The following is a 25,819-nucleotide window of genomic DNA, read 5'->3' on the forward strand; positions in this document are numbered from 1 at the left end:
AGTCCACCGAGGGACCGGGACTCGACGGGGAGTAGTAGTAGTACGAGGGATAGATGATTCGGCAGCCGAGAGAATAGCGTCCACGAGGTGCTCGACCTGATGATCACAGCCGGGAAACTGCCGTTCGTCAAAGACTGCCAACGAGGAATACAGCCTCCAGTCAGCAAAAGGGAATTTCCAATGAGTGGGCTGCTGTGGCGGGGTATGATTGTACATGCGAATTACACAAGAGAGGTGGTCACTCGAGTAAGTATCGGAAAGAGCACACCACTCGAGACGTCGAGCGAGCTGGGCAGAGCAGATCGAGAGGTCTAAGTGGGAATAAAGATGCGGGGAATCAGAGGGAAACGTGGCTTCGCGGGTGTTAAGGCACACAAGATGATTAAGAAGATCCGCCAAAAGAGAACCTCTCGGACAGGCGACAGGCCTGGGCATTGGGGTCACCGAGGAGCAGAAAGGTTGGAGGAAGCTGAACAACAAACTGCATCAGGTCTGCCCTAGTGACAGCAGAAGACGAAGCGATATAAATGGTGCAGAGGGAAAAGGTAAATTGGGGAAGGAAAACTTGGGCAGCAACTGCTTGCAGGTGGGTGTGCAAGGGGATAGGACGATAACAAACATCATCTTGTAGAAGCAGCACGACCCCACCGTGAGCAGGAATGCCCACTGTAAGGGGAAGGTCCATCGGTAGCGGGAAAGAGCAAAATGGTCTTGAGGGCTTAGATCGGTTTCTTGGAGACAGACTACAAGCGGACATTGCGATCGCAGCAGTAGCTGGAGGTCCGCCCTGTTAGACCGAAGGTCACGGATATTCCACTGTAAGAGGGCCATAAAATTTAAGAACACCGGACAATGAAGAAGAAGCACCTGGACGGCCGCTTAGGGCGGGCCGTCGAGGGAGGACGGCCACTGGAGTCCACAGGTGGAGGATCAGCAGAATCGACGGAGCTTCCCCGGTGTCGGTCAGTCGGGAAGGCCCGACGACTCGAAGAAGGGTAAGGCTGTTTGCCTTTGGATGACTGTTTTGGCTTTTGGCGATTGGCACAAGAGACAGACGGCTGCAAACTCGAGGTACGCAAGAAATATTCCCGGGAATAATCCTTTTTGAATTGACGGGTCGCTGGCTGCGTCGCAACCGTCTTCGCCGGTGAGGACGGAGAACGGGCAGCAGCATCTATAGCCCGGGAAGTGGGAGACGGAGCGTCAGCTCGAAGGCGAGGCGAATTTGCCACCGTCGAACTGAAATGTAAGTCACAAGTTTGCGTAGCCGTGTTTTTCGTGGGACGGGGAGAGGCTAACACGGTGCTGTAGCTTCCAGACGAAGGGTCAATTAGGTGTACGGCTCGCCATCAGTTTCCGGGCTACAGGAAAAGGTACCTTCTCCCTCACCCTTACCTCCTGAATAGCCCGCTCGTCTTGATAGACGCGACAAGAACGAGAAGCAGCAGCGCGTTCTCCATGACAATTAAAGCAGCGGAGGGAAGGAGGTGGACAGGCGCCCTCTTGTGCGTCCCTGCTCCAAGAGACACATTTGCCTTCGTTTTTACATGACGTGCTGGTATGATTTAACTGGTGGCATTTATAACACCGCAACGGATTGGAAATGTAAGGGCGCACAGAGATGACTTCATAGCCTGCCTTCATCTTACAAGGGGAGACCACGACGTTTGGAACGCGGATTCACTGCAAACTCCGTACACTCGTAGTACTCCACGAGGACAACAAAATGTGTAAGCAGTAACCCGCACCTCTCAAGCGTTACTGAGAAAATCGCAAGATAATTTCGGTCGTCAAATATATATCTGTGCGTGGCCATTTTAACCATGAAGCGGGTGCAGCCGAGTGGTGGCAGCACGGTAGCTCAGAGTGTTCGGTCAGAGTGTTAGCTTTCCTTTCTAATAAAAGAACTGAGCGAACGGACCATCGAACAAACTGAACGGGTATCATCGGACGTCCGCCCTTAATAAATTCAACGAATAATACAGAACATTTTTTTTTTAAGAAGTTGTCGTTCAAGCCGCTGGATCGAGTTCCGTTCGTCGTCTTTTCTTTCCCTAACACAGTCATTTTCTTTATTATTTATATTACAATTGATATAATGGGCAAATACGTGCAATCGGATGAACTTTTATTAAATTTACAATGTTATTTGGCAGTCTACTAATTTTTATTATCACAAATAATGTAATATTCATAACTATCGACTAGTAAACGGCCAAACGCATAAAGTGATACTGATAATGTATGCTTGTCCGTGTCTTCAAAACTGTTCGTTATGTGTTTTCTCGGCAGTAGCTAGATGTTTTAACTGAAATGACGAGACGAAACATTTTTTCCTTCCCAGGACTCCAACACGGCACCTATCGCTGTAATATTCTAGACCAAACGAACGTCAAATATGGGTTTGTTGCACCAGCAGCGGCATGTGAGCATGTTTGAACTAGAAATAATATGACGAAGAGTTCAGTACTGAACTGGAAATCGACCCCCCCACACATATCTTTGTTGACTACACACAAAGAGACGTCAGCTACCGAATTTTTCTCCACCAGCAGCTCAGGTTAATATCCTTGAACTTATACAGTGATCTCTCAAATAGTTCTGTGCCTTACTGGGAGTCAAAAACGTCAGATATCGTTAGTGTTGACAACGTATGAGAATACACTAAAAATCAAAATTATTATCCACAAGCAGATACATGTTCTCATACTAGAGCTTGATAATACATAATGAACTTTAGTGCTGGGACAGGATTCGAACCCACTCACGCGCAATATGTAGAGGTGTTGAGGAATCTGCAGTTTTGAACAAACAACAAATTGTAGTCGAGCTGTACTGTTATGAAGGGATCAAATTCCGCGTTAAGGGCGGCTGAGTTGCATTCCCAGTTCAGAATCAATTTTATCGACATACAGAAGCTCAAATAAAAGATGGAATAAGTGTCCTGTGACCCTACATAGCGTTTGTTTCGTCACTAGAAATAAATAACTAGTATAAGATACTGGTGATAGAGTTTCTACATGTCGCCACTTCTGACTTTATTGTGGTTCAACCTAATGTCTAGGTAGAGAAGGAATATCATGTTTAATGTGAATTTCAGACCGCAACGCCATTACACCTTCTTCACTTGCCGTAGCCAGAAGAGAATAGAATTTGTCTCTCACTTACAAAAAACCATCGGCAGAAGTTGGAATCGAACCCAGACCACAAGTATATTAACCTATCTCCAGTCCAACAGACCACCAAATCCTCCACTCCGTGATTCATTTTTATATTATAACGCCGTTGCGCCACACTGGATGAGAATTCTGACACACAGGCTCCCTGTAGTGGTTTGCAGCATGTTCAGTACATTCATTTACTTGGTTGACCGTATCACCATGAACTAGCTGCCTCGGCTACCCAGTGCTTACATTCGACTCTTATTTTGTAATCACTGAAATAAATTACGTAACTGCCACCTATACAGAACTGCCAACAGTGTGAGCTGCTCTATTGCGCTATCTGTTTGTTGAGAATGTCGCACAGTGCAAAAGAAATGCTGTAACTGTCTGTCTCTGAGAAGTCTAGATTCGGCCGTACGCGGTATCTCACAGCACTGTGGAATGCGGAAGAATTTCTGCAGGAATTGTTACTGACTTCTGGAGCTTCTGTAGCTACGTGTCAGCCAGTAGCGTAACGGTAAGCGTCGCGCACTGTAGATAAGACGTCGCGAGTTCGAGTACATTCACTGCTCCATTTTTAAAACGCAATTCTGCTGTCTGCTGAAGTTATCAATCTAATGGAACTTTGAACATAATTCCCTTCACTTCTCAACCCAAAAGAGTCGCATGTGGAAAAAGGGCCAACTTCTGCGACATTTCGTTCTTTTCAGGTTTAATAGGCGACCAGGCAGCACATGCATCTCGAAACTTTTGTATTATGTATAGGGAGAGCGCACCAGGCCAAAATACGTCAGAAAAGTATTTTCTACATTAGCTGTCGTATGGTAGTGGCATTATATTCTTCTTCAAACCTTGTTTGACAGCTTTGACTCAGAACACGTTTTCTACATGCATGTAATCAATAAACTGCGTGTGCATTGTCAGAATGTTACAGATAACATCAGAGAATTCGCATATATCGTTGATGATGAACTTCTATCTCATGTTTACTGTTGTTTTAACAACACTAAGTGAAACCTTACGAAGATTGTGCACTGTATTAAAAGAAATGAAATTAAACTACCCACGATAAGCTTACGACAAAAGTCTGTTTTAATAAAACTGAGTATCTGTATACAAGCGTGCCTTTATCGGCACGAATTAGTAAACTACTACTCACTTAGCTTTCGATTGGGTCTGTGTTTAATCGGTATGCTGTGTCGTACTCAAGAGGTATGCAAATGTGGCATTTCATAAATAAAGTTATGTATTCCTAGAAACCCAAAATTTTCTTGTCAGCAATTGTTACTATCATTTTCTTCATACCGCTGCTGGAACGTATGTGCTTGAAGATCATTTAATGCCTTTTGGCCATTATAGAAATAGTTGCCCAAGAACAGGTTCTTTCCCTGTCTACGGAATCCTTTTCATGTTAATATCAAACATAAACAATTACTCGTACATTACATTAAAACTAAAGTAATTGATGAAGACGTTACTTGATAACAAAACGTGCTGCCTTTCTTCATTTACTTGCACCTAGAAACTTCTATCGAATACTGCCAAACCAAAGGCCAAGGGATTACTGCCTTCTGATATACGTCACTGTCAGTTCTTCCATATGATTTGGTTGACGTGGCCTGTTTTAGAAAATCAATTGTTTTCCTTTGCAATAAACAGAAAGATTTTCATTCTAAGCTATCCAAGTTCAAAATTCTCACAATATTAGTTCAAATTTAATATTCGCTTCTATAATGTAGGAAAGTATTTCACAGTTTTACATTTAGTCACTGACCACAAATTCTAGCTCCCAGTGACACCAGTTTAAGTAACCTAATGTAGCGAAGACTGTTTGCCAGTGATCTTTCTCACCGGAAAATACGCAATTCACTCATTGGACTCCCTAAGTACTGCAACAGTAATTTCTGTGTGTATGCAATGCATACGGATTGTAGAATTTAGTGGTGCTCTCTCTTCCACTTCTGTGTACAATATGCCTGACCCAAACGGGGGCTGAGCGGTTCTAAGCGCTTCAGTCTGCCTCGGGCATGGATGTGTGTGATGTCCTTAGGTTAGTTAGGTTTAAGTAGTTCTAAGTTCTAGGGGACTGATGACCTCAGTTGTTAAGTCCCATAGTGATCTGGGCCATTTGAACCATTTTGAACCTAAACGGGCCCTTCATCATTACAGGGCCTGGGCAGTGCAACATCATACTGACAATAGTAATGTGCTTATACTGACAACCTCACTGTTCGTTTTACCTTATTTTGTAATCATTTAAATAAAACAACATGACCTTCCAGTGGGAGACATTTCGTCCCATTCACAAGCCAGGATTTAGTGCCATTAAGATGATTTCTTGAAACATCGTCGTAGCTGAAGGAATTTAGTCTCTTCTTAAATCGTCTTATGCAGCAACGTTCACAGATGTCTCAAATAGGAGAAGCTCTTTATCCAGGTACGAAGGTTGTGAGACAAACTTCCCACAGCTTGTGTCAGGTTGATCTTTTCATCTGACAGCACTGCGTAAGTACAGGGTGATTCAAAAAGAATACCACAATTTTAAAAATGTGTATTTAATGAAAGAAACATAATATAACCTTCTGTTATACATCATTACAGAGAGTATTTAAAAAGGTTTTTTTTTCACTCAAAAACAAGTTCAGAGATGATCAATATGGCCCCCTCCAGACACTCGAGCAATAACAACCCGATACTCCAACTCATTCCACACTCTCTGTAGCATATCAGGCGTAACAATTTGGATAGCTGCTGTTATTTCTCGTTTCAAATCATCAATGGTGGCTGGGAGAAGTGGCCGAAACACCATATCCTTAACATACCCCCATAAGAAAAAATCGCAGGGGGTAAGATCAGGGCTTCTTGGAGGCCAGTGATGAAGTGCTCTGTCACGGGCTGCCTGGCGGCCGATCCATCTCCTCGGGTAGTTGACGTTCAGGTTTCATAACTAACCTTTTTCGTAGGACTCTCCATACAGTTGATTGTGGAATTTGCAGCTCTCTGCTAGCTCTGCGAGTCGATTTTCCTGGGCTGCGAACAAATGCTTGCTGGATGCGTGCTACATTTTCATCACTCGTTCTCGGCTGTCCAGAACTTTTCCCTTTGCACAAACACCCATTCTCTGTAAACTGTTTATACCAACGTTTAATACACCACCTATCAGGAGGTTTAACACCATACTTCGCTCGAAATGCACGCTGAACAACTGTCGTCGATTCACTTCTGCCGTACTCAATAACACAAAAAGCTTTCTGTTGAGCGGTCGCCATCTTAGCATCAACTGACGCTGACGCCTAGTCAACAGCGCCTCAAGCGAACAAATGGACAACTAAATGAAACTTTATAGCTCCCTTAATTCGCCGACAGATTGTGCTTACCTCTGCCTTTTGTCGTTGCAGAGTTTTAAATTCCTAAAGTTGAGGTATTCTTTTTGAATCACCCTGTATTTTGTTTAAGAGATATCACAAGTAGTGTTCCTGTAGCTTGTAGTGGTTAATAAAAAAGAAAAGAAAAGGTTGAAAATGTGGGAAGAAATGGTGAATAAAAAGGGGTTTTTAAAATCGTTAATGACCGTGAAGAAGGGAAAGACTGAAATGCAAATCGGACTTCGTATTACAGAAAAGGTATCGGACTTTGTGATTTGGAAAGGCCATTGCTGGGGTGGTCCTTGTGGCGTTTCTGAGCAAAAGTCAAACCAATGTCCACTACAAAAATTATTTGAAAAAAGACAGAGAATAACAAACGTAAGTAACAGGAGGAAATGGTGTAGATAGGAGTTCATCCTTTACCAGGTTAACGTGTCTTCTTTCGTGCGGCGTCCAGGTCTTCATAATCTCCTACTTCATTTCTGCGTGAAAAGTCTGCTCCGAAATCTTGCAATCGTCCAGGAATCACTAATTTATACAAATTAAAATCTTCTCGATACTGAATGCAATTTAATTTACTTTGCTACTTCCATCCTCCGAATTTCATAACAACTTCCACAATACGTCTACACATTAAAATCAGATTAAGACTAACTAATAAGTTTTTAACGTCTGCATTAAGCTTCCACACTCGAGAGACAATAAACGGATAGAAAACAAAAAGAAAGTTACAATTTTAGTATTTTCTCTGCCGTTGAGCGCTCATACCGCTGCGACGGTATAATTTATATCTGAGGGAACGAGTGTAGCGCGGCAAAATTCAAAGTCCTGCTACAAGCTGTGAGAATCACACCAATGGGTACAGTACTGCCTTACTTTACTATGGGTTCCAAAGTTAATGATCTTTGGGTTATTAACATTTTTGTGTTTTCATGCTGTAGCTCTGATACCAGTAAACGTAAGTAACCGACCGAGCACTGTCAGACGACGATGCTGTCGACCCCAGTTACAATCTCGGTCATCGCTATGTTTCAGTCGAATACTTCTATGTGCCTTTCTGTGTATTTCAAGATATATTTTTATACACTTGGTACGCATCCAAATCGATATCTGATAGAGCTGTATTCAGCAACACGAATTAGATACGTTTTCCGAGCAATATATTGGACAACATGTCAGAGCAGCGAGATTTCGTTTGTGTGTTGCGCACGGTGCAAGGAATATTTGTGTTTTGCTTGCTTCTGTGATAGGTTTCATCCCACTGAACGCGAGCAAGCTCACGAATAGACTATCAATAATTACACACTTAAAAGGTGTATTTTTGCATTACGTATCCCGATGAAAATAGCTGTAAATAGATTATATGCCTATTGAAGAATCTCCTGTGAAACGATAAAGAACAGGATGTGACGCTTTGTTTTCATGCTGTAGCTCTGATACCAGTAAACGTAAGTAACCGGCCGAGCACTGTCACAGTTTGATCAGAAACAATGAAATTAATTCTGTGCCATATTGGTGTATTGCATACTAGTGTAATAAAATACTCATCAAATAAAAACGGTTTTGTGCCTCCGTTGCTATCGACTGTGAGACACAAATCGTAGACAGGTTTTATGGGTTACCACTCGACGACATTAAAGCATTTTACACCGTCGAGAGTGAGGAGTGGAGCAGACATTGTCGGCAGAAGGCGAGGCAGTGCAGTGCCTCAGCCCCTGCCGGAAGGCAGCAAACCGGTCTCAGAGAACTCAGACACATGCAGTGTTCAGAGGCAGGTGGTCGGCCAAGAAATCTCTTGAACCCAACTGTTATTACCAATGTGACAGAAAGTGAAATATATTGTAGATTTGCTCGAATTACACTCACAGCTTCAGCACCGAGAGGAAAGGGGCATTAAAAGTTTTGTAGACGTGTGATTTCGGTGGCCAGATGTCGTATTAGCTAGTCTCACATTTTACCTCAGGACTACGGTCGTAGTCGAGAGTGATCTACTCAGACTGCAGTCAAGACTTCCCCCGGGAAGTGCCGCAGTCTAAAATGTTGCCAAATCGAGCATATTGCCGGACGTAGGATTCTGAGGGGAGCACGACTGTATTGTCCACCTTACGTGAACGACTCGGCGGTCAATTTTTTTGTCTGAGACCGTATCTACAACACATATTGCACACTGAAGACCCAGAAGAATTAAAAAACAAAATTAGTTTATGAGGGCAATATTAACTACAGCTTTCGAAGTATTCATAGTATCGTATACGTGTGCGTAAACGCCTTCCAATGCCCACTCGAGGAAGACTAGGATACACAGTCTCGCTTCAATATTGTTAATACGCCTCAGTCTTAAGTTAATAATCATTTTGAATATTTAGCTGTACTGTACCCATTGGTGTTAAACTCGTTTTCAACCAGTGATTCCCACAGCTACAGGAACACTACTTGTGATACCTCTTAGACAAAATACTTACACAGTGCTATCAGATGAAAACATCAACCTGACACAGGCTGTGGGAACTTTGTTTTACAACCTTCGTACCTGGATAAAGAGCTTTTCCTATTTGAGACATCTGTGAACGTTGCTGCATAAGACGATTTAAGAAGAAACTAAATTCCTTCAGCTACGACGATGTTTCAAGAAATCATCTTAATGGCACTAAATCCTGGTTTGTGAATGGGACAAAATGACTCCCACTGGAAGGTCATGTTGTTTTATTCAAATGATTACAAAATCAGGTAAAACGAACAGTGAGGTTGTCAGTATAAGCACATTACTGTTGTCAGTATGATATTGCACAGCCCAGGGCCTGTAATGATAAAGGGCCCGTTTAGGTTCAAAATGGTTCAAATGGCCCAGATCACTATGGGACTTAACATCTGAGGTCATCAGTCCCCTAGAACTTACAACTACTTAAACCTAACTAACCTAAGGACATCACACACATCCATGCCCGAGGCAGACTGAAGCCCTTAGAACCACTCGGCCCCCGTTTGGGTCAGGCATATTGTACACAGAAGTGGAAGAGAGAGCATCACTAAATTCTACAATCCGTATGCATTGCATACACACAGAAATTACTGTTGCAGTACTTAGGGAGTCCAATGAGTGAATTGCGTATTTTCCGGTGAGAAAGATCACTGGCAAACAGTCTTCGCTACATTAGGTTACTTAAACTGGTGTCACTGTGAGCTAGAATTTGTGGTCAGTGACTAAGAGTAAAACTGTGAAATACTTTCCTACATTATAGAAGCAAATATTAAATTTTAACTAATATTGCGAAAATTTTGAACTTGGATAGCTTGGAATGAAAATCTTTCTGTTTATTGGAAAGGAAAACAATTGATTTTCTAAAACATTCTCTGTCATACACAACTTGAAACACGTCACGTCGACCAAATCATATGGAAGAACTGAGAGCGACGTATATCGGAAGGCAGTAAGATCCCTTGGCTTTTGGTTTGGCAGTACTCGATAGAAGTTTTTCTAGGCGCAAGTAAATGAAGAAAGGCAGCGCGTTTTTGTTATCAAGTAACGTCTTCATCAATTACTTTAGTTTTAATGTAATGTACAAGTAATTGCTGATGTTTGATATTAACATGAAAAGGATTCCGTAGACAGGGAAAGAACCTGTTCTTGGGCAACTATTTCTATAATGACCAAAAGGCATTAAACGATCTTCAAGCACATACGTTCCAGCAGCGGTATGAAGAAAATGATAGTAAGAATGACAGTGATGGTCGAATTATCCGGTAACTTCACACTTCACAGTGGATTTTCTCGAACTAAGAAATTTGCTGAATTAGTGAAAATTTCAGAATGGCTTCACATCGAGGCTATGATGCCTAGAAGAGTCTTTACAACCTGCTGACATGAGAATAGCATAATCTTCGCGTCAAAAGCTTGCTTCTACTTAACCATTTAATAGACTCTCATTTTTTCTGCCGAGACTAATTTTGTAAGCTAAGCACATCATCCGTTACAGCATACAACTGGGGCCGGGAAATGTGGCCACAATGGTCTGGTGGAACGAACTATCACAAGTGCAATGCATGGGTTCAGACATTTACTTTTAAGAGGCACAAACAGATTTGCTTTACCTCTGGTAACCTCAAGAGAACGACGTTATAATCCAGAATCCGCATTAAACATCACGTTCCTTCATTGCCAACTGGGCAGAGCCGGTTTATATTGAGAAATGACATAGGCTGAAGTCATAGTAAACAGAAATACTGTCGCCAGTAAAATTTTATTTTATTTGATGAACCGATAGCCATTTAAAGGAACAGGGCTCTTATTTTACTTGTACTTGATTGAACTAGAGACGTTGAAAAATTTGGTGCTGGACTGATTCAAATTTGTATCTCCTCTTTAGAGGATCTGAATCTCGCGCAACAGTGTAGTTTAATCATTTCGTTCCTTTTCCCAAGACTGCCATCTTTTCTAGGTCTCCTCCAAAGGTAAGTATGTGGGTCCAAATCCTGATCCAGTACAAAAATATTCATAATGTCATTTCAACCCCTATCATGTGCACACCTGCCTGCTAGTGAAAATTAACATGAACTTATAATGTCTGTTCATGTGTTGTCAACATTTGCAAGAGGTGTCGTTATTTCTGGTCAAACACGCACATGTCTTACTGTTGGCGAGTAAGCAATTGATACTTAAGCTATATTCATGAATGATAAAGGACGGTAGGTGTGCGGTTCGAATGAAAGATTTCTTTACCTACCATAATTCAATTTCTTTGCATCAATTTTTTGCTCTCAACATCTCGTTCTTTTTTATATTTCTCTCTCTCTCCCTCTCCCCCCCCCTCGCCCCCTCCTCTCTCTCTCTCTCTCTCTCTCTCTCCCCCCCCCCCCCACCCTCTCTCTCTCTCTCTCTCTCTCTCTCTCTCTCTCTCTCTCTCTCTCTCACACACACACACACACACACACACACACACACACACACACACACAAAAAAAATCTTTTTTTTCTCAACTATCGGCCAGGCACAAAAACGTGTGTGACTGAGTTTCTTAGTTTTGAGTACACTTACGAAAGAAATATAAAAACAATTACGAGAGTTACTGATTTATGATTCTTAGTTTGCAGTCAGTTCTGAGTATTATGAGTAACTACGGTCCACCCCCTAAACCTAGTTACAGAAATGCAAATCAGACGCATTACGTATTCCAGGCCATGGCAGTCGCGTCTTTGAGACACCAGCTATGGTCACTTCCCTGCCTGCTGTAGGAACACATCGGTTTGTCTTCTTCCTGCTGGTACTGTAACTGAGATTTGGCAACAAGGCAAGATATGTTTGGTAACTCTGCGATCGATGAGTTACATCCTGGTGTGCATGAAATTAAGCCTCAAAGTTCACTTGATTTTTCCAGTCATTTCCACTTAATAATCTGAGTTATTATCGCTTGAGGTGTAATAAAAGATTGTAAATTTTCAGCCCAGTAAAGTCGTTGCACGTAGAAATCGCAACTAATCTCGTCCTTTAAATAGTGGTTTATGAGATCTAGCCACTATTGGCCTCGTAAGAGGAAGCCAAGACACATACCTCTTCGCTAGCTACGCGGTAACCTGCTGACCTGTGAAAAAGCGTCTGTTTTGGTTCGCTGTTCCAGTCTCGCTGATTGTAATGTTTTCATCCCTTCTGTGAAAGAGCTACAAGGAGTCAGGATCAAACATCAATAACGAAATCGCAAGAAAATACTTTCGGCTCACACTGCAATGGTGAAAAAATTTACAATGTCGCACAACAGGTAATGCCTCTTCCCACAGCTGACAAGCAAATTTTGGGTTTCTAGGAACACATAACTTTATTTATGAAATGCCACATTTGCATAACTCTTGAGTATGACACAGCATACCAATTAAATACAGACCCATTCAAAAGCTAAGTGAGTAGTATTTTACTAATTCGTGCTGATAAAGGCAAGCTTGTATACAGATACTCAGTTTTATTAAAACAGACTTTTGTCATAAGCTTATCGTGGGTAGTTTAATTTCATTTCTTTTAATACAGTGCACAATCTTCGTAAGGTTTCATTTAGTGTTGTTAAAACAACAGTAAACATGAGAGAGAAGTTAATCATCAACGATATATGCGAATTCTCTGATGTTATCTGTAACATTCTGACAATGCACACACAGTTTATTGATTACATGCATGTAGAAAACTTGTTCTGAGTCAAAGCTGTCAAACAAGGTTTGAAGATGAATATAATGCCACTACCACATGACTGCTAATGTAGAAAATACTTTTCTGACGTATTTTGGCCTCGTGCGCTCTCCCTATACATAATACAAAAGTTTCGAGATGCATGTGCTGCCTGGTCACCTATTAAACCTGAAAAGAATAAAATGTCGCAGAAGTTAGCCCCTTTTCCACATGCGACTATTTTGGGTTGAGAAGTGAAGGGAATTATGTCCAAAGTTCCATTAGATTGGTAACTTCAGTAGACAGCAGAATTGCGTTTTAAAATTGTAGCAGTGAATGTACTCGAACTCGCGACATCTTATCTACAGTGCGCGACGCTTACCGTTGCGCTAGTAGCTGACATGTAGCTACAGAAGCTCCAGAAGTCACCAACAATTCCTCCAGAACTTCCGCATTCCACAGTGCTTTGAGATACCGCATATGGCCGAATCTAGACTTCTGAGAGACAGACAGTTACAGCATTTATTGTGCACTGCACGATGTTTTCAACAAACAGATAGCGCAATAGAGTAGCTCAAGTGGAAAGGAACACTTCCTATTTAAATTTCTGCATCCTACACTGTTGGCAGTTCTGTGTATTTGACAGTTACGTGATTTTATTTCGGCAATTACAAAACAGAGTCGAATGTAAAGACTGGGTAGCCGAAGCAGCTAGTTCATGGCGATACAGACAACCAAGTAAATGAATGTACTGAACATGCTGCAAACCACTACAGGGAGCCTGTGTGTCAGAATTCTCATCCAGTGTGGCGCAATGGCGTTATGATGGAAAAATGAGTCACAGAGAAGAGGATTTGGTTGTCTGTTTGACTGGAGATAGGTTCATATACTTACGGTCTGGGTTCGATTCCAACTTCTGCCGATGGTTTTTGATAGGGAGAGAGAAATTCTGTTCCCTTCTGGCTATGCGAAGTGAAGAAGGTATAATGGCGTTGTGGTCTGAAATTCACATTAAACATGATATTCCTTCTCTACCTAGACATTAGGTTGAACCACAATAAAGTCAGGAGTGGCGACATGTAGAAACTCTATCACCAGTATCTTTTACTAGTTATTTATTTCTGGTGGCGAAACAAACGCTATGTAGGGTCACAAGACACTTATTCCATCTTTTATTTGAGCTTCTGCATGTTGATAAAATTGGTTCTGAACTGGGAATGCAACTCAGACCCCCCTTAACGTGGAATTTGAACCCTTCGTGACAGTACAGCTTGACTACAATTTGTTGTTTGTTCAAAACTGCAGATTCTCAACATCTCCACATATTGCGCGTGAATGGGTTTGAATCCTGGCCCAGCACTACAGTTTTCATTACGTATTATCAAGCTCTAGCATGAGGACACTTATCTGCTGCTGGAAAATAATAATTTTGATTTTTAGTGTATTTTCATTCGTTGTCAACACTAACGATATCTGACGTTTTTGACTCCCAGTGAGATACAGAACTATTTGCGAGATCACTGTAAGTTCCACGATGTTAGGCAGAGCCGCTGGTGGAGAAAAATTCGGAAATTCGGCAGCTGACGTCTCTTTGTGTGTAGTCAACAACGGTATGTATGGGGTTCGATTCCCAGTCAGCACTGAACTCATCGTCATATTATTTCTAGTTCAAACATACTCACATGTCACTGCTGGTGTAACAAACCCATATTTAACATTCATTTTCTCTAGAATATAACAGCGATAGGTGCCGGGTTGGAGTCCTGGGAAGGAGAAAATGTTTCGTCTCGTCATTTCAGTTAAAACATCTAGCTCTTGCCGAGAAAATCCGATATGTCACAGTTGATTGTGCTTCGATAACAATCCGATTAGGTTCTGGGTTCGAATCCCCATCCAACACATAGCTTTAGCTCACAGCATGTCCAGTAAGTTACTTGTGAAGAAGCAATATTTAACATCTCTCGTAGTTCGTTAACAGGGGCAATAGTTGCTGTGTAGGAATTCGCGTCCGTTAAACATGTTTACGTTATGTAATTTGAACTTGATATTTGCTAACTGATACTGTCTAAAATTGAGGTATATCACTCTGTGTATGCCTAGTCAGGAATGACTCTTAGCCCCCGTCAGTCACGAAATCTTTGCTTAGTCTGCATGATCTGGGTTTGAATCCATATGCGGAACGAGACAGTTCGTCATGTTATTTGAAGTTCATACATAGTCTCAACTAGCTGCTCATGAATAACTGAACTTTTTAATGTCATTTTGTGTTAAATAATAAGTACAGTATGTTACTTTGAAGAGGAAATCATGAATACAACGAACTTACTATGTGCATTACCTATCTGACGTAATAATGAGAGTGGTAACATTTCAGGTATGTCATTTATTGTAATAAATGTGAGATTACAAGCCTTAAGGACAGTCTTATCTGTGATAAGGGGTTCCCCGATATTTGTAGTATTGTGGTATTACTTTACACCTTGAGTTATTGCAATACAGAGAAGTGTTTTCTAGTGGTGACTTGTTGGAACCATTTTCAATAGTCAAACGACTGTACCGAGGAGCGATTAGGGGACCTGTTAGACAGCTGCATTCTGCGGGTTGCATGCGAATTAGGCGAAATGCAGTTCAGGTCATTCAGATACTGTTGAGTATGACTCTACATAGTTGAGACGAAAAAAAAAAAAAAAGAAAAACACACACACACACACACACACACACACACACACACACACACACCTCCTTTCATAAGTATTGATCGATGACAGTTAAACAAAAGATAAATAAAAGGTCAGATAAAATTTCAGTGCTAAAACTGTAGATGTAATATCTACCACACAAGCAATAAGTACAGGGCTATTACAAATGATTGAAGTGATTTCATAAATTCACTGTAGCTCCATTCATTGACACATGGTCACGACACACTACAGATACGTAGAAAAACTCATAAAGTTTTGTTCGGCTGAAGCCGCACTTCAGGTTTCTGCCGCCAGAGCGCTCGAGAGCGCAGTGAGACAAAATGGCGACAGGAGCTGCGAAAGCGTATGTCGTGCTTGAAATGCACTCACAACAGTCAGTCATAACAGTGCAACGACACTTCAGGACGAAGTTCAACAAAGATCCACCAACTGCTAACTCCATTCGGCGATGGTATGCGCAGTGTAAAGCTTCTGGATGCCTCTGTAAGGGGAAATCAATGGGTTGGCCTGCAGCGAGCGAAGAAACGGTTGAACGCGTACGGGAAAGTTTCACGCGTAGCCCGCGGAAGTCGACGAATAAAGCAAGCAGGGAGTTAAACGTACCACAGCCGACGGTTTGGAAAATCTTACGGAAAAGGCTAAAGCAGAAGCCTTACCATTTACAATTGCTACAAGCCCTGACACCCGATGACAAAGTCAAACGCTTTGAATTTTCGGCGCGGTTGCAACAGCTCATGGAAGAGGATGCGTTCAGTGCCAAACTTGTTTTCAGTGATGAAGCAACATTTTTTCTTAATGGTGAAGTGAACAGACACAATGTGCGAATCTGGGCGGTAGAGAATCCTCACGCATTCGTGCAGCAAATTCGCAATTCACCAAAAGTTAACGTGTTTTGTGCAATCTCTCGGTTTAAAGTTTACGGCCCCTTTTTCTTCTGTGAAAAAAACGTTACAGGACACATGTATCTGGACATGTTGGAAAATTGGCTCATGCCACAACTGGAGACCGACAGCGCCGACTTCATCTTTCAACAGGAGATTGGAAAACTGTGGTGGAGATCATGATCAGCAATTCATGTCATGGCCTCCACGCTCTCCCGAGTTAACCCCATGCAATTTCTTTCTGTGGGGTTATGTGAAAGATTCAGTGTTTAAACCTCCTCTACCAAGAAACGTGCCAGAACTGCGAGCTCGAATCAACGATGCTTTCGAACTCATTGACGGGGACATGCTGCGCCGAGTGTGGGAGGAACCTGATTATCGGCTTGATGTCTGCCGAATCACTAAAGGGGGACATATCGAACATTTGTGAATGCCTAAAAAAACTTTTTGAGTTTGTGTATGTGTGTGCAAAGCATTGTGAAAATATCTCAAATAATAAAGTTATTGTAGAGCTGTGAAATCGCTTCAATCATTTGTAATAACCCTGTATGTACCATCAGATGATGAACTACTAGTCAGTTCAAAACCAGTAATGGAATAATAAAAACTAAAGAGCTAAACAAAATGTGACTAGTTGTAGTAATTTAAAGAAACCTTTATTCATCACAGTCTCAGTTATCCTCATCCATAATGGATAGAAGTTTTACTAACTAAAATATGTGAGCTTCCACATGATGGATGTGCATACGGTCCCATTATTCTCTGGAACAAATACTGTTCTGTTCCCCATTATTCTTTCTTGAGGCAAAAGCTAGGGATTGCCATTTCACTGTCTCACATTTTGCAAATGGTTGTGTCTGTTGGTAATGTGCTGCCTCCACTCCACAGTATACACTCGATGTGTTCGAACATTTCCCACTTCATACAGTGAAGCCTTAGCTACAATTAGACTGTCTACTCTTTGCAGATGACATAGCACTACTTGGAAAAGGTATCACTGAGACATGAAAGCAACTTTAAATATTGCTGGAAAAAGCAGGGAAAATGGTAATACTAATTTTGTGACCGATATGAAAATAACGAGCTCAAAATTGGCAATGAGAAAGTTTTCCGTGTTAAGGAATTCAGATACTTAGGTGACTGGATCACTGAAAATTGTAATGAAATGGAGGCCACGTAATCAAAACTTTCAGAAAATAAAAAGAGCATTCCAATTAACAAATAACGCTTTTCCTGGAAAGAGACTGAGCCACAAGCACTTAGTGTATCAGGGAAACTTACTCTCCAATACTAAAATTATAAGAACAATGAGAAATAAAAGAACATAACATTATGAGAAAAAACATATGAGATGGAATACATCACCCAAAACCCTATGCAGAAATTTGAAGGCAAATTCCTAGAATCACACTTACACTGCGCATGTGAAGATCCAACTCGCAGGCCTTGCAGAAGGAATGGGTCAACTCACCAGATTCACATATTCTCGGAATATAATATTACTAGACCCAACTGGCACCAGCAAACAGAACAAATATCTTGAGGAATTATAATCATCAAATTTACAGGATCAAGATGCAATCAGGAAATTCACACAAACACAGAGTTTTGAGGAAGTGGAGAGAAGGATCGAATGACACGCACAGATGGAGCAACGGATACACGCCCACAATTTGTACGTGAGGGAGCACCGAGCTGAGAGGAAGATTACAAGTGTCAATTTCACGCACAGCTGAAAGACCTGTTCATTACACGAGAAAAATCAACAGGAGTTTCTTTTTACACCTACTAGAACAAACAGAAAAATCACATAAACTGTAAGCAAACAAATCACAGTAATACTAATTTTATTTCAGTAATCAAACTACGGAAAATCCACGATGGAACAATGACAATATTATGAAAAGGACACATTACTACTCACCGTGTAATGGAGATGTCTAATCGCAGACAGGCACAACAAAAAGACTGCTAAACAAGTAAGCTTTCTGCCCAACAGCCTTCCTGTGAACTAAACACACGCGCAGACATTCACACAAACACAAATCAGAGACAGTGGTCACACGTGTGCGAGTTGTGTTTGCACGAACGTACGTGTGTGTGTGTGTGTGTGTGTGTGTGTGTGTGTGTGTGTGTGTGGGCGCGCGCGCGCGTCGTCTCATTCAGAAGAAGGTCTTTCGGTCGAAAGCTTACTTGTTTAACAGTCTTATTTTGTGCCTGTCTGGGATTCGTCTCCGCTTTATTTTAGAAATGGAATATTTAGGTGTTACAAGCACCGAGAGAAGATATCACGTGGGGGCTGACCTTTAATGTCCAGGTCCTCTGCATCCTTGTCCCACCTCCTGACAACAACTTCAGACGTCTTGAAGTCGTACATAAAGCCAGAACGCGGTGCCGTGTCACCCAGCTGGTCAGTTGCACTGCAAGCAGAAAATACTGGGTCGGTGCATAAGTTTGTAGCAGTTTCCCATAAATTTAATAAATGCAACAGACAGACATAACAGAGACTTAAGTCATCATCAATAATAGTGTCTCCTTCACTATTTACGACAGTCCGTCATGGTGGACTTTTCGATTCCGCGACTAGAAATCGTGAGGTTTCGAGGCGAAGAACTCGCCGAGCTACGTCCGGTGCTCCTTTTCACCTGGAAAAGAAATTCCTGGAACATTTTTCGACAGAGAAGGGAAAAGGTAAAAATATGAAGGCACGAGGTCAGGTGAGTAAGGTGGATGTGGACTGACTTCCCAGCCAAACGAATGGAAAGTGTGCTTTGTCAGTGTAGCAGAATGCAAGCAGGCACTATCGTGGACTAGAACCGCTTCACACAGTCTTCCTGGTCACCGTTCCTGGATTGGATCTGCAAGACCTCTCAGTTCTCGATAATAAATGTCAGCAGTGACGGTAACATCTCGGGGAAGTAATCTGTAGTACACCAAACCGTCACTGTTTCACGAGATACGTAACGTGCACGCCACAAGTCTTTGTAAGGAGAGCTGCCACTTTGTTTGACCTCGACCATTCGTTTCTTTTCCTTATTTTAGCATAAAAACACCATTTCTTGTTACCGGGGACTATACCGGATAGGAACGGTCTGTGTCGTTCACGAGCCAACTGGTGAGCTGCACGTATAGCCAGCAGCTGATTTTTGTGATTTTGGCTCAGTACGTGTCGTACTCGTACACTTGAATTTTGAATCTTCTCCGGTGGATGCAAATGTCATACGACGGTGGAACGCTCACAGTTCGTCACACGTGCCAGTTCTCGAGTACACTGACGTGAATCGTCGTGGATTAATGCGTCTGAACGATCTCCGTCAAACCTCGAAGGTCTTCTCGAATGTGGAGAGCCACTAGTGTCAGAACGATCCTCCTCAAAGGGAACAGAACTATTTTCTCGGTGTTCTCTCCCCAATGACGTTATCCCCATACACGGCGCAAATGTTTCTGGCTGCATTCGTTGCTGTCACCCCTCTACTGAACTCACACAGAAGAATATGTCGGAAATGATCCAATTTCTCTGCTCGGCACTCTATTTTCTGGCGTAATAAATAAACATGTAGCAACCGCAATACCGACATGCAAAACAAAAACATTACAATCTTATGATCCAATTTAATATATGACTGTAAGCCAATCCAACAGTGACGTAAGAAAACAAAATTCCATAAAATAATTTTTAATGATTTATTTTATCAGTTGGATCCTTATGCCAATGAAATAAGGTAACAGAAATGTAATGACATACACAGAAATAACTCAACGGGAAAAAAGGTAAAACAATAAACGTTGAACAATTAAATTACAAAAAAATAATAATAATAATAATAATATCAACTACAGGAGTCGTACTACACAATATCCACCAGTACATCAACGCAATACAGCTACATCCAAACTACAGAAATCTATAATTATTGATACGTGTTCAATTACCCGAAAGTTCCTAAATGCAACGTAACATATACCGTACAGTGAAAAGGGAGTCACGCTTGATCAAGGTCCGCGTCACTTTCCATTTATAACCAGACATAACATCTGAGAAAGGAAAGAAATAAAAATAATAATAAATAGAATACGCAACAGAATATTTGAACATGACAACCAAAAAAATCTTGATAGTTCAAGTGGCTGCACTGAACAACAATAAACTTCAAAAGAAGTTTTTGGATTTCCATACCCACAAAAAACTGGAGGAAGGTGGTCACAGGTTCTAGATCACTACCACCCTGAATGATTGAAAAACTACTGGAAACTGAAAGTTATGGTGGAAATAGTTATTTATGTGACCCTTAAAAGGCCTAAATCAAGTACACAAGAATACTGACAATAAACAAACACAATATCAAAATTTTCTACAGTCTGAAGATCAAGGAGATGGGAAATCATTGGGGAAAGTTTTTTGGTAAATAACCATTTAAGCATAGATTTGGAATGACTTGTGGAAAATCACATAAAATCCAATGTAGATAAACAGTTAATCCTACTTTTCCGTTTGTTTCAGTAAGTTACTAATACTGTAACACACACTGGCAGAAATAAAGTTTATTATAACTTACCGTGTACAAATCAAAATGTAAAGTAGGAGCATACACATCTACATCTATACTCTCAAACCACTGTGAAGTGCACGGCAGAGGGTTTGTCCCACTGTACCATTCAGGGTTTCTTCCCGTTCCGTCCACATACGGAGTGTGCAAAGAATAAATATTTGAACGCCTGTATGTCTGCCGTAATAATTCTAATCTTGTTCTCGTGAACCTTTTGTGAGCAATATGTGGAGGTTTTAGTATATTCCGAGAGTCATTATTAAAAGCCAATTCTTGAAACTTTGTTAACAGACTTTCTCGGTATAGTTTACATCTATCTTCAAGAGTCTTCCCATTTAGTTCCTGTTACACTCTCCCACAGATCAAAGAAACCTGTGACAATTGATGCCGCGCTTCTCTGCTTATGTGCAATATTCCCCACAAGCCCTATTTGTTATGGGGCCCACACACTCGACCAATTTTCTAGAACGGGTCACACGAGCGATATGTAAGCAATCTCCTTTGTAGACTGACTGCACTCCCCAGTATTCTACCCACGAAGTCTACTACCTGCATTAGCCACAACTGAGCCTGCTCCATTTCATGTCCCTACAAAGTGCTACACCCAGCTATTTGTAGGAGTCGGTCGATTCCAACTGTGACCTATTGATATTATAGTCACAGCATACTAGGTTTTTACATTTTGTGAAGTGCACAATTTTTCATTTCTGAATGTATAAAGCACGATGCCAGTCTATGCACCACTTTATAATCTTACAAGGATCTGAGTGAATATTCATGCAGTTTCTTTCAGACAGTACTTCATTATATATAACCGCATCATCTGCAAACAGCCTGAGATTACTATTAATATTGTCTGCGAGGTTATTATTATACAAAACATACAGCAAGAATCCCGATGCAATTTCGTGGGGCATACCCGAAGTTACTGACGATGACCTTCCATCCGAAACAACACACTGCGAAAGTCATCGATCCAGCCACAAATGCCACTTTATACCTATATGATCAAACTCCTGACAATAAGTGTAGGTGTGGCACTGACTCAAATGCTTTTTGGAAATCAAGAAATACTGCATCTAACTAACTGTCTTCATCTGAAGCTTTCAGTATGTCGGGTGAGAGAAGTGCAAATTGGGTATCACATAATATGTTTGATGTTTTCAGAAACGATGTGGGTTGGCACGAAGGTGGTCATTCTGTTCAAGATACCTCATCGTGTTTGAACTCTGAGTATGTTCTAAGATTCTACAACAAATCTGTGTCAAGGATACTGAACAGTAGTTTTCTGGATCAATTCTACTACCCTTCTTGCACATGGGTGTGACCTATGATTTCTTCCAACTACTGAGCACAGTTCAAGGGATTTATGATAGATTATAATCAGAAGATGGGCTAACTCAGCAGGAAACTCAGTGTAGAATCTGATATGAATTCCTATGGGCCCTGGAACTTTGTTCAGTTTTAACACTTTCAGTTGTTTACCAACATTGCTGACTGTAATAGGCACAATCCGTATCACTTCTGGCAGGGGGGCTACCTTCGTAGTCTTGAAATGAAATGATCGTACCGCATTGTTAGCCGGAAGACCCCATGCGGGGTGTTCGGACGCCGAATTGCAAGTCCTTTCTAGCTGACGCCACTTCGGCGACTTGCGAGTCAATGATGGTGAAATGATGATGAAAGACACACAACACCCAGTCATCTCGAGGCAGAGAAAATCCCTGACTCCACCGGGAATCAAACCCGGGACCCCGTGCGTGGGAAGCGAGAACGCTTCCGCACCGCAAGACCACGAGCTGCGGACTCGAATGTTATTGAATTTAGCATATATTAAAATTCAGGAGTAAGTAAAAAACACATTTTTTTTGTTTTCTCCAAAAACATTCCTGCTCCGAGATACAGGCCTCTGAACACCATTTTAAAGATGCGAATATCAGAAAAAATTTTAAAGTGCTGTATTTCTATAACAGTTCTAGATATTTTGTTAGAGTTTGTTTTATTTTAAAGATAATTGCTTTATGATTACAATGGTATCCTCTGTTTGAACATATCTGCCAAAGTTCTTTTACTGCAAACAATTTTGGTTAGGCTTTACCGCGACTGTTGCTGACATTAAATGAAGCCTTTTTATTTATCTCCACGTGTTTCGAAGGTTTAAACCTCCATCATCAGGTGGATTTACATTTATTAGTACGACATATGTCTGTGGGTTGTGTTACGATTTTTTGGAGGAACATGAGGCACTGGCTAGTGGGAGAAACGAAACACTATTTCAGAACATGATTTTGACAAAAATCAGAATGTATATCTAACAGTAGAAATAAAATAATTAAAATAGAGTTCCTCCAATGGTCACAGGTTCCTTTCACTGTCTTAACACGTCACATGTATACTGTCGTATGAAAGTCTTTCCGCTCCCAGGATTGGAATGACTCCTTACCCTCTCCCTTAAAACGCACGTCTTTCCCTCTCCTTCCCTCTTTCCTGATGTGGCAACAGTTTGTTGCGAAAGCTTGAATTTCATGTGTATGTTTGTGTTTGTTTGTGTGTCTATCGACCTGCCAGCACTTTCGTTCGGTAAGTCACATCATCTGTGTTTTTAGATATACGTATAGTTTTAAGCTGACAGGGTACAAGCTGTTGGTGTGATGATATATTTGGAAATGAGATTAATCCCTTGTACATTTGGGGGATGTTATGGTAACATAACTAAATATTTATGGTAAATATTAAGGTAGGTAGGTGTGTGTGTGGGGGGGGGGGGGGGGGGGGGAGGGGGAGGGGTAAAATACAGTTGGAAGAAAGGAGAAAACTACAAGAATGACAGGAGGCCAACAAACACTAAAATGGACAAAATCAGACACGAAAACCACAGAGACACGCGAGAAACAGGGAAAAAGAGATTAAAAACAAGAAAACAGATTACCACGGCTGGCTGACCGTGAGAATAAAAAAGGAGAAGCCAGCCACTCTGCAACACATTAAAACCTCCACTTTAAAAGCACTAGGATGGAGGACACATAGAGACAAAGGACATGTGCTAAAACTTAGATCAAATGATAAAACCCACCCGCACAAATAAAACGTAAAACTAAATCAGCCGATGAGGCCTCGTCATATAAAATTAGCGGCAACGAGTCCAGTAACCGAAGATTTCGTTGCAAGGCAGTCAAAGTGGGACCGAGCACCAGAATATGTGCCACTGTCAACCGGGTGCCGCACCAACACTGAGGCGGGTCTCCAAGTGTGGCCAATGCAGAGCCAGCAAGGAACAACTGATTTCCTGCAAGAGGCCCGCTTGGAAGACTTCCACACATTCGTAGTCTCCTTAATGACACGCAGTTTGTTGTGCATACTGTTATGCCATTCAGTCTCCCAAAGCCGAAAAACCCTACGGCGTAAGTCAGAACGCAGGTCAGGTTCAGAGATGCCCATCTCCAGAAGCAGTTTCCGCGTTGCCCGTTTGGACAGCCTGTCGGAAAGTTCGTTGCCCGGGATGCCGACGTGACCTGGGGTCCACACAAACACCACCGAACGACGGGACCGGTCCAGGGTATATACGGACTCCCGAACGGACGCTATCAAATGATGGCGAAGGTAGCACCGGTCGACAGCTCACAGGCTGCTCGAGGAGTCAGGGGACAGGAGAAACGACTCCCCAGGGCACGAACAGATGTGCTCGAGAGCAAGAGATATAGCCACCAGCTCTGCAGTGAAAATACTGCAGCCAGCAGGCAATGAATACTGTTCAAAATGTCCTCCACAGACATTCGTGAAGCTGACATGACCGTCAGCCATCAGGCAGTCAGTGTAAACCGTTCACGGCCTCGGTACATATCGAGAATCGAGAGGAAGTGACAGCGGAGAGCCGCAGGGTGAACCGAGTCCTTCGGGCCACGTTAAAGGTCCGGGCGAAGCCGCGGCCTAGGTACGAACCTCGGAGGTGTACACGAATGGACCTCGAGCACAGGTGGTAAAGGCAAGGACTCAAGTTCGGACAGCAGGGACCAAACGCGAACCGCATTCGTGAGCCCTGACCTGGGGCGCCATTGCGGGCGATGAACCACCGTGGGTGGGAAAAGGGGACGGGAATTCGGACGCGCAGGAGAACTACGAATATACGCAACGTAACTGGCGAGCAGTTGTGCACACCTGAGCTGCAGTGGAGGGACTCCGGCCTCTGCCAGGATGCCGGTCGTCGGACTCGTCCTAAAAGTTACCGTCCCTAGTCTAAAGCCACAGTCGTGTACTGGGTGGAGTAAATGCGACAGAAGGTGCCACCGAACCGTAAACCGGACTCCAGTAGTCGAGGTGGAATTGAGAAAGCGCTCTGTAGAGCTGCAGCAGTGTAGAGCGATTGCACCCCAGTCAGTGTTGCTCAGGCAGCGGAGGGCATCGAGGTGCTGCCAGCACATCTGCTCGAGCTGACTAAGGTGAGGAAGCAAGTCAATCGGGCGTCATAAACCAGTCCTAAAAATTGATACGTCTCCATTACAGTGAAGGGAACGTAAGTAATGTAAAGTTCTGGTTCCAGACGAACGGTACGACGCCGACACGAGTGCATAACACAGGACTTTGCAGCCGAAAACTGGAAGCTGTGGGCTAGAGCCCAGGACTGTGTCTTGTGGACGGCTCCCTGTAGGCGTCGCTCAGCGACACCGGTACTGGTGCTGCAGTACGAAATGCACACAGAGAGGGTGAGACGGACGGCCCTACAGCTGCAGCTAGACTGTAAATGGCCACTAAAAATAGAGATACACTCAATACAGAGCCCTGCAGGACCCCATTCTCCTGGATACGGGGGGAACTACGGGATGCACCAACTCGGATACGGAAAGTACGAAGTGACAGGAAATTCTGGATATAAATCGGGAGTAGGTCTCGGAGAACCCACTCGTATAATGTGGCGAGGAGATGATGTCACAAGGTGGTGTCGTACACTTTTCGTAAATCGGAAAAGACGGCAACAAGGTGTCGGCATCTGGAAAATGCTGTTCGAGGTACACGAG

General features: G+C 42.4%; 1 protein-coding gene across 1 annotated transcript in view; it reads right to left on the bottom strand.

The window, feature by feature from the left end:
- LOC126428278 (protein AAR2 homolog) overlaps positions 1 to 25,819 on the bottom strand; it is a 119,224-nt gene that overhangs the window by 71,258 nt on the left and 22,147 nt on the right. Inside the window, exon 2 of the mRNA XM_050090190.1 lies at positions 18,565 to 18,680. Within this exon, the coding sequence (XP_049946147.1) occupies positions 18,565 to 18,680 (116 nt within the window). The remainder of the gene's footprint in view (positions 1 to 18,564; positions 18,681 to 25,819) is intronic.

Source organism: Schistocerca serialis, chromosome 12, assembly GCF_023864345.2.
Source record: "Schistocerca serialis cubense isolate TAMUIC-IGC-003099 chromosome 12, iqSchSeri2.2, whole genome shotgun sequence".
NCBI classification, from domain to species: Eukaryota; Metazoa; Arthropoda; class Insecta; order Orthoptera; family Acrididae; genus Schistocerca; species Schistocerca serialis.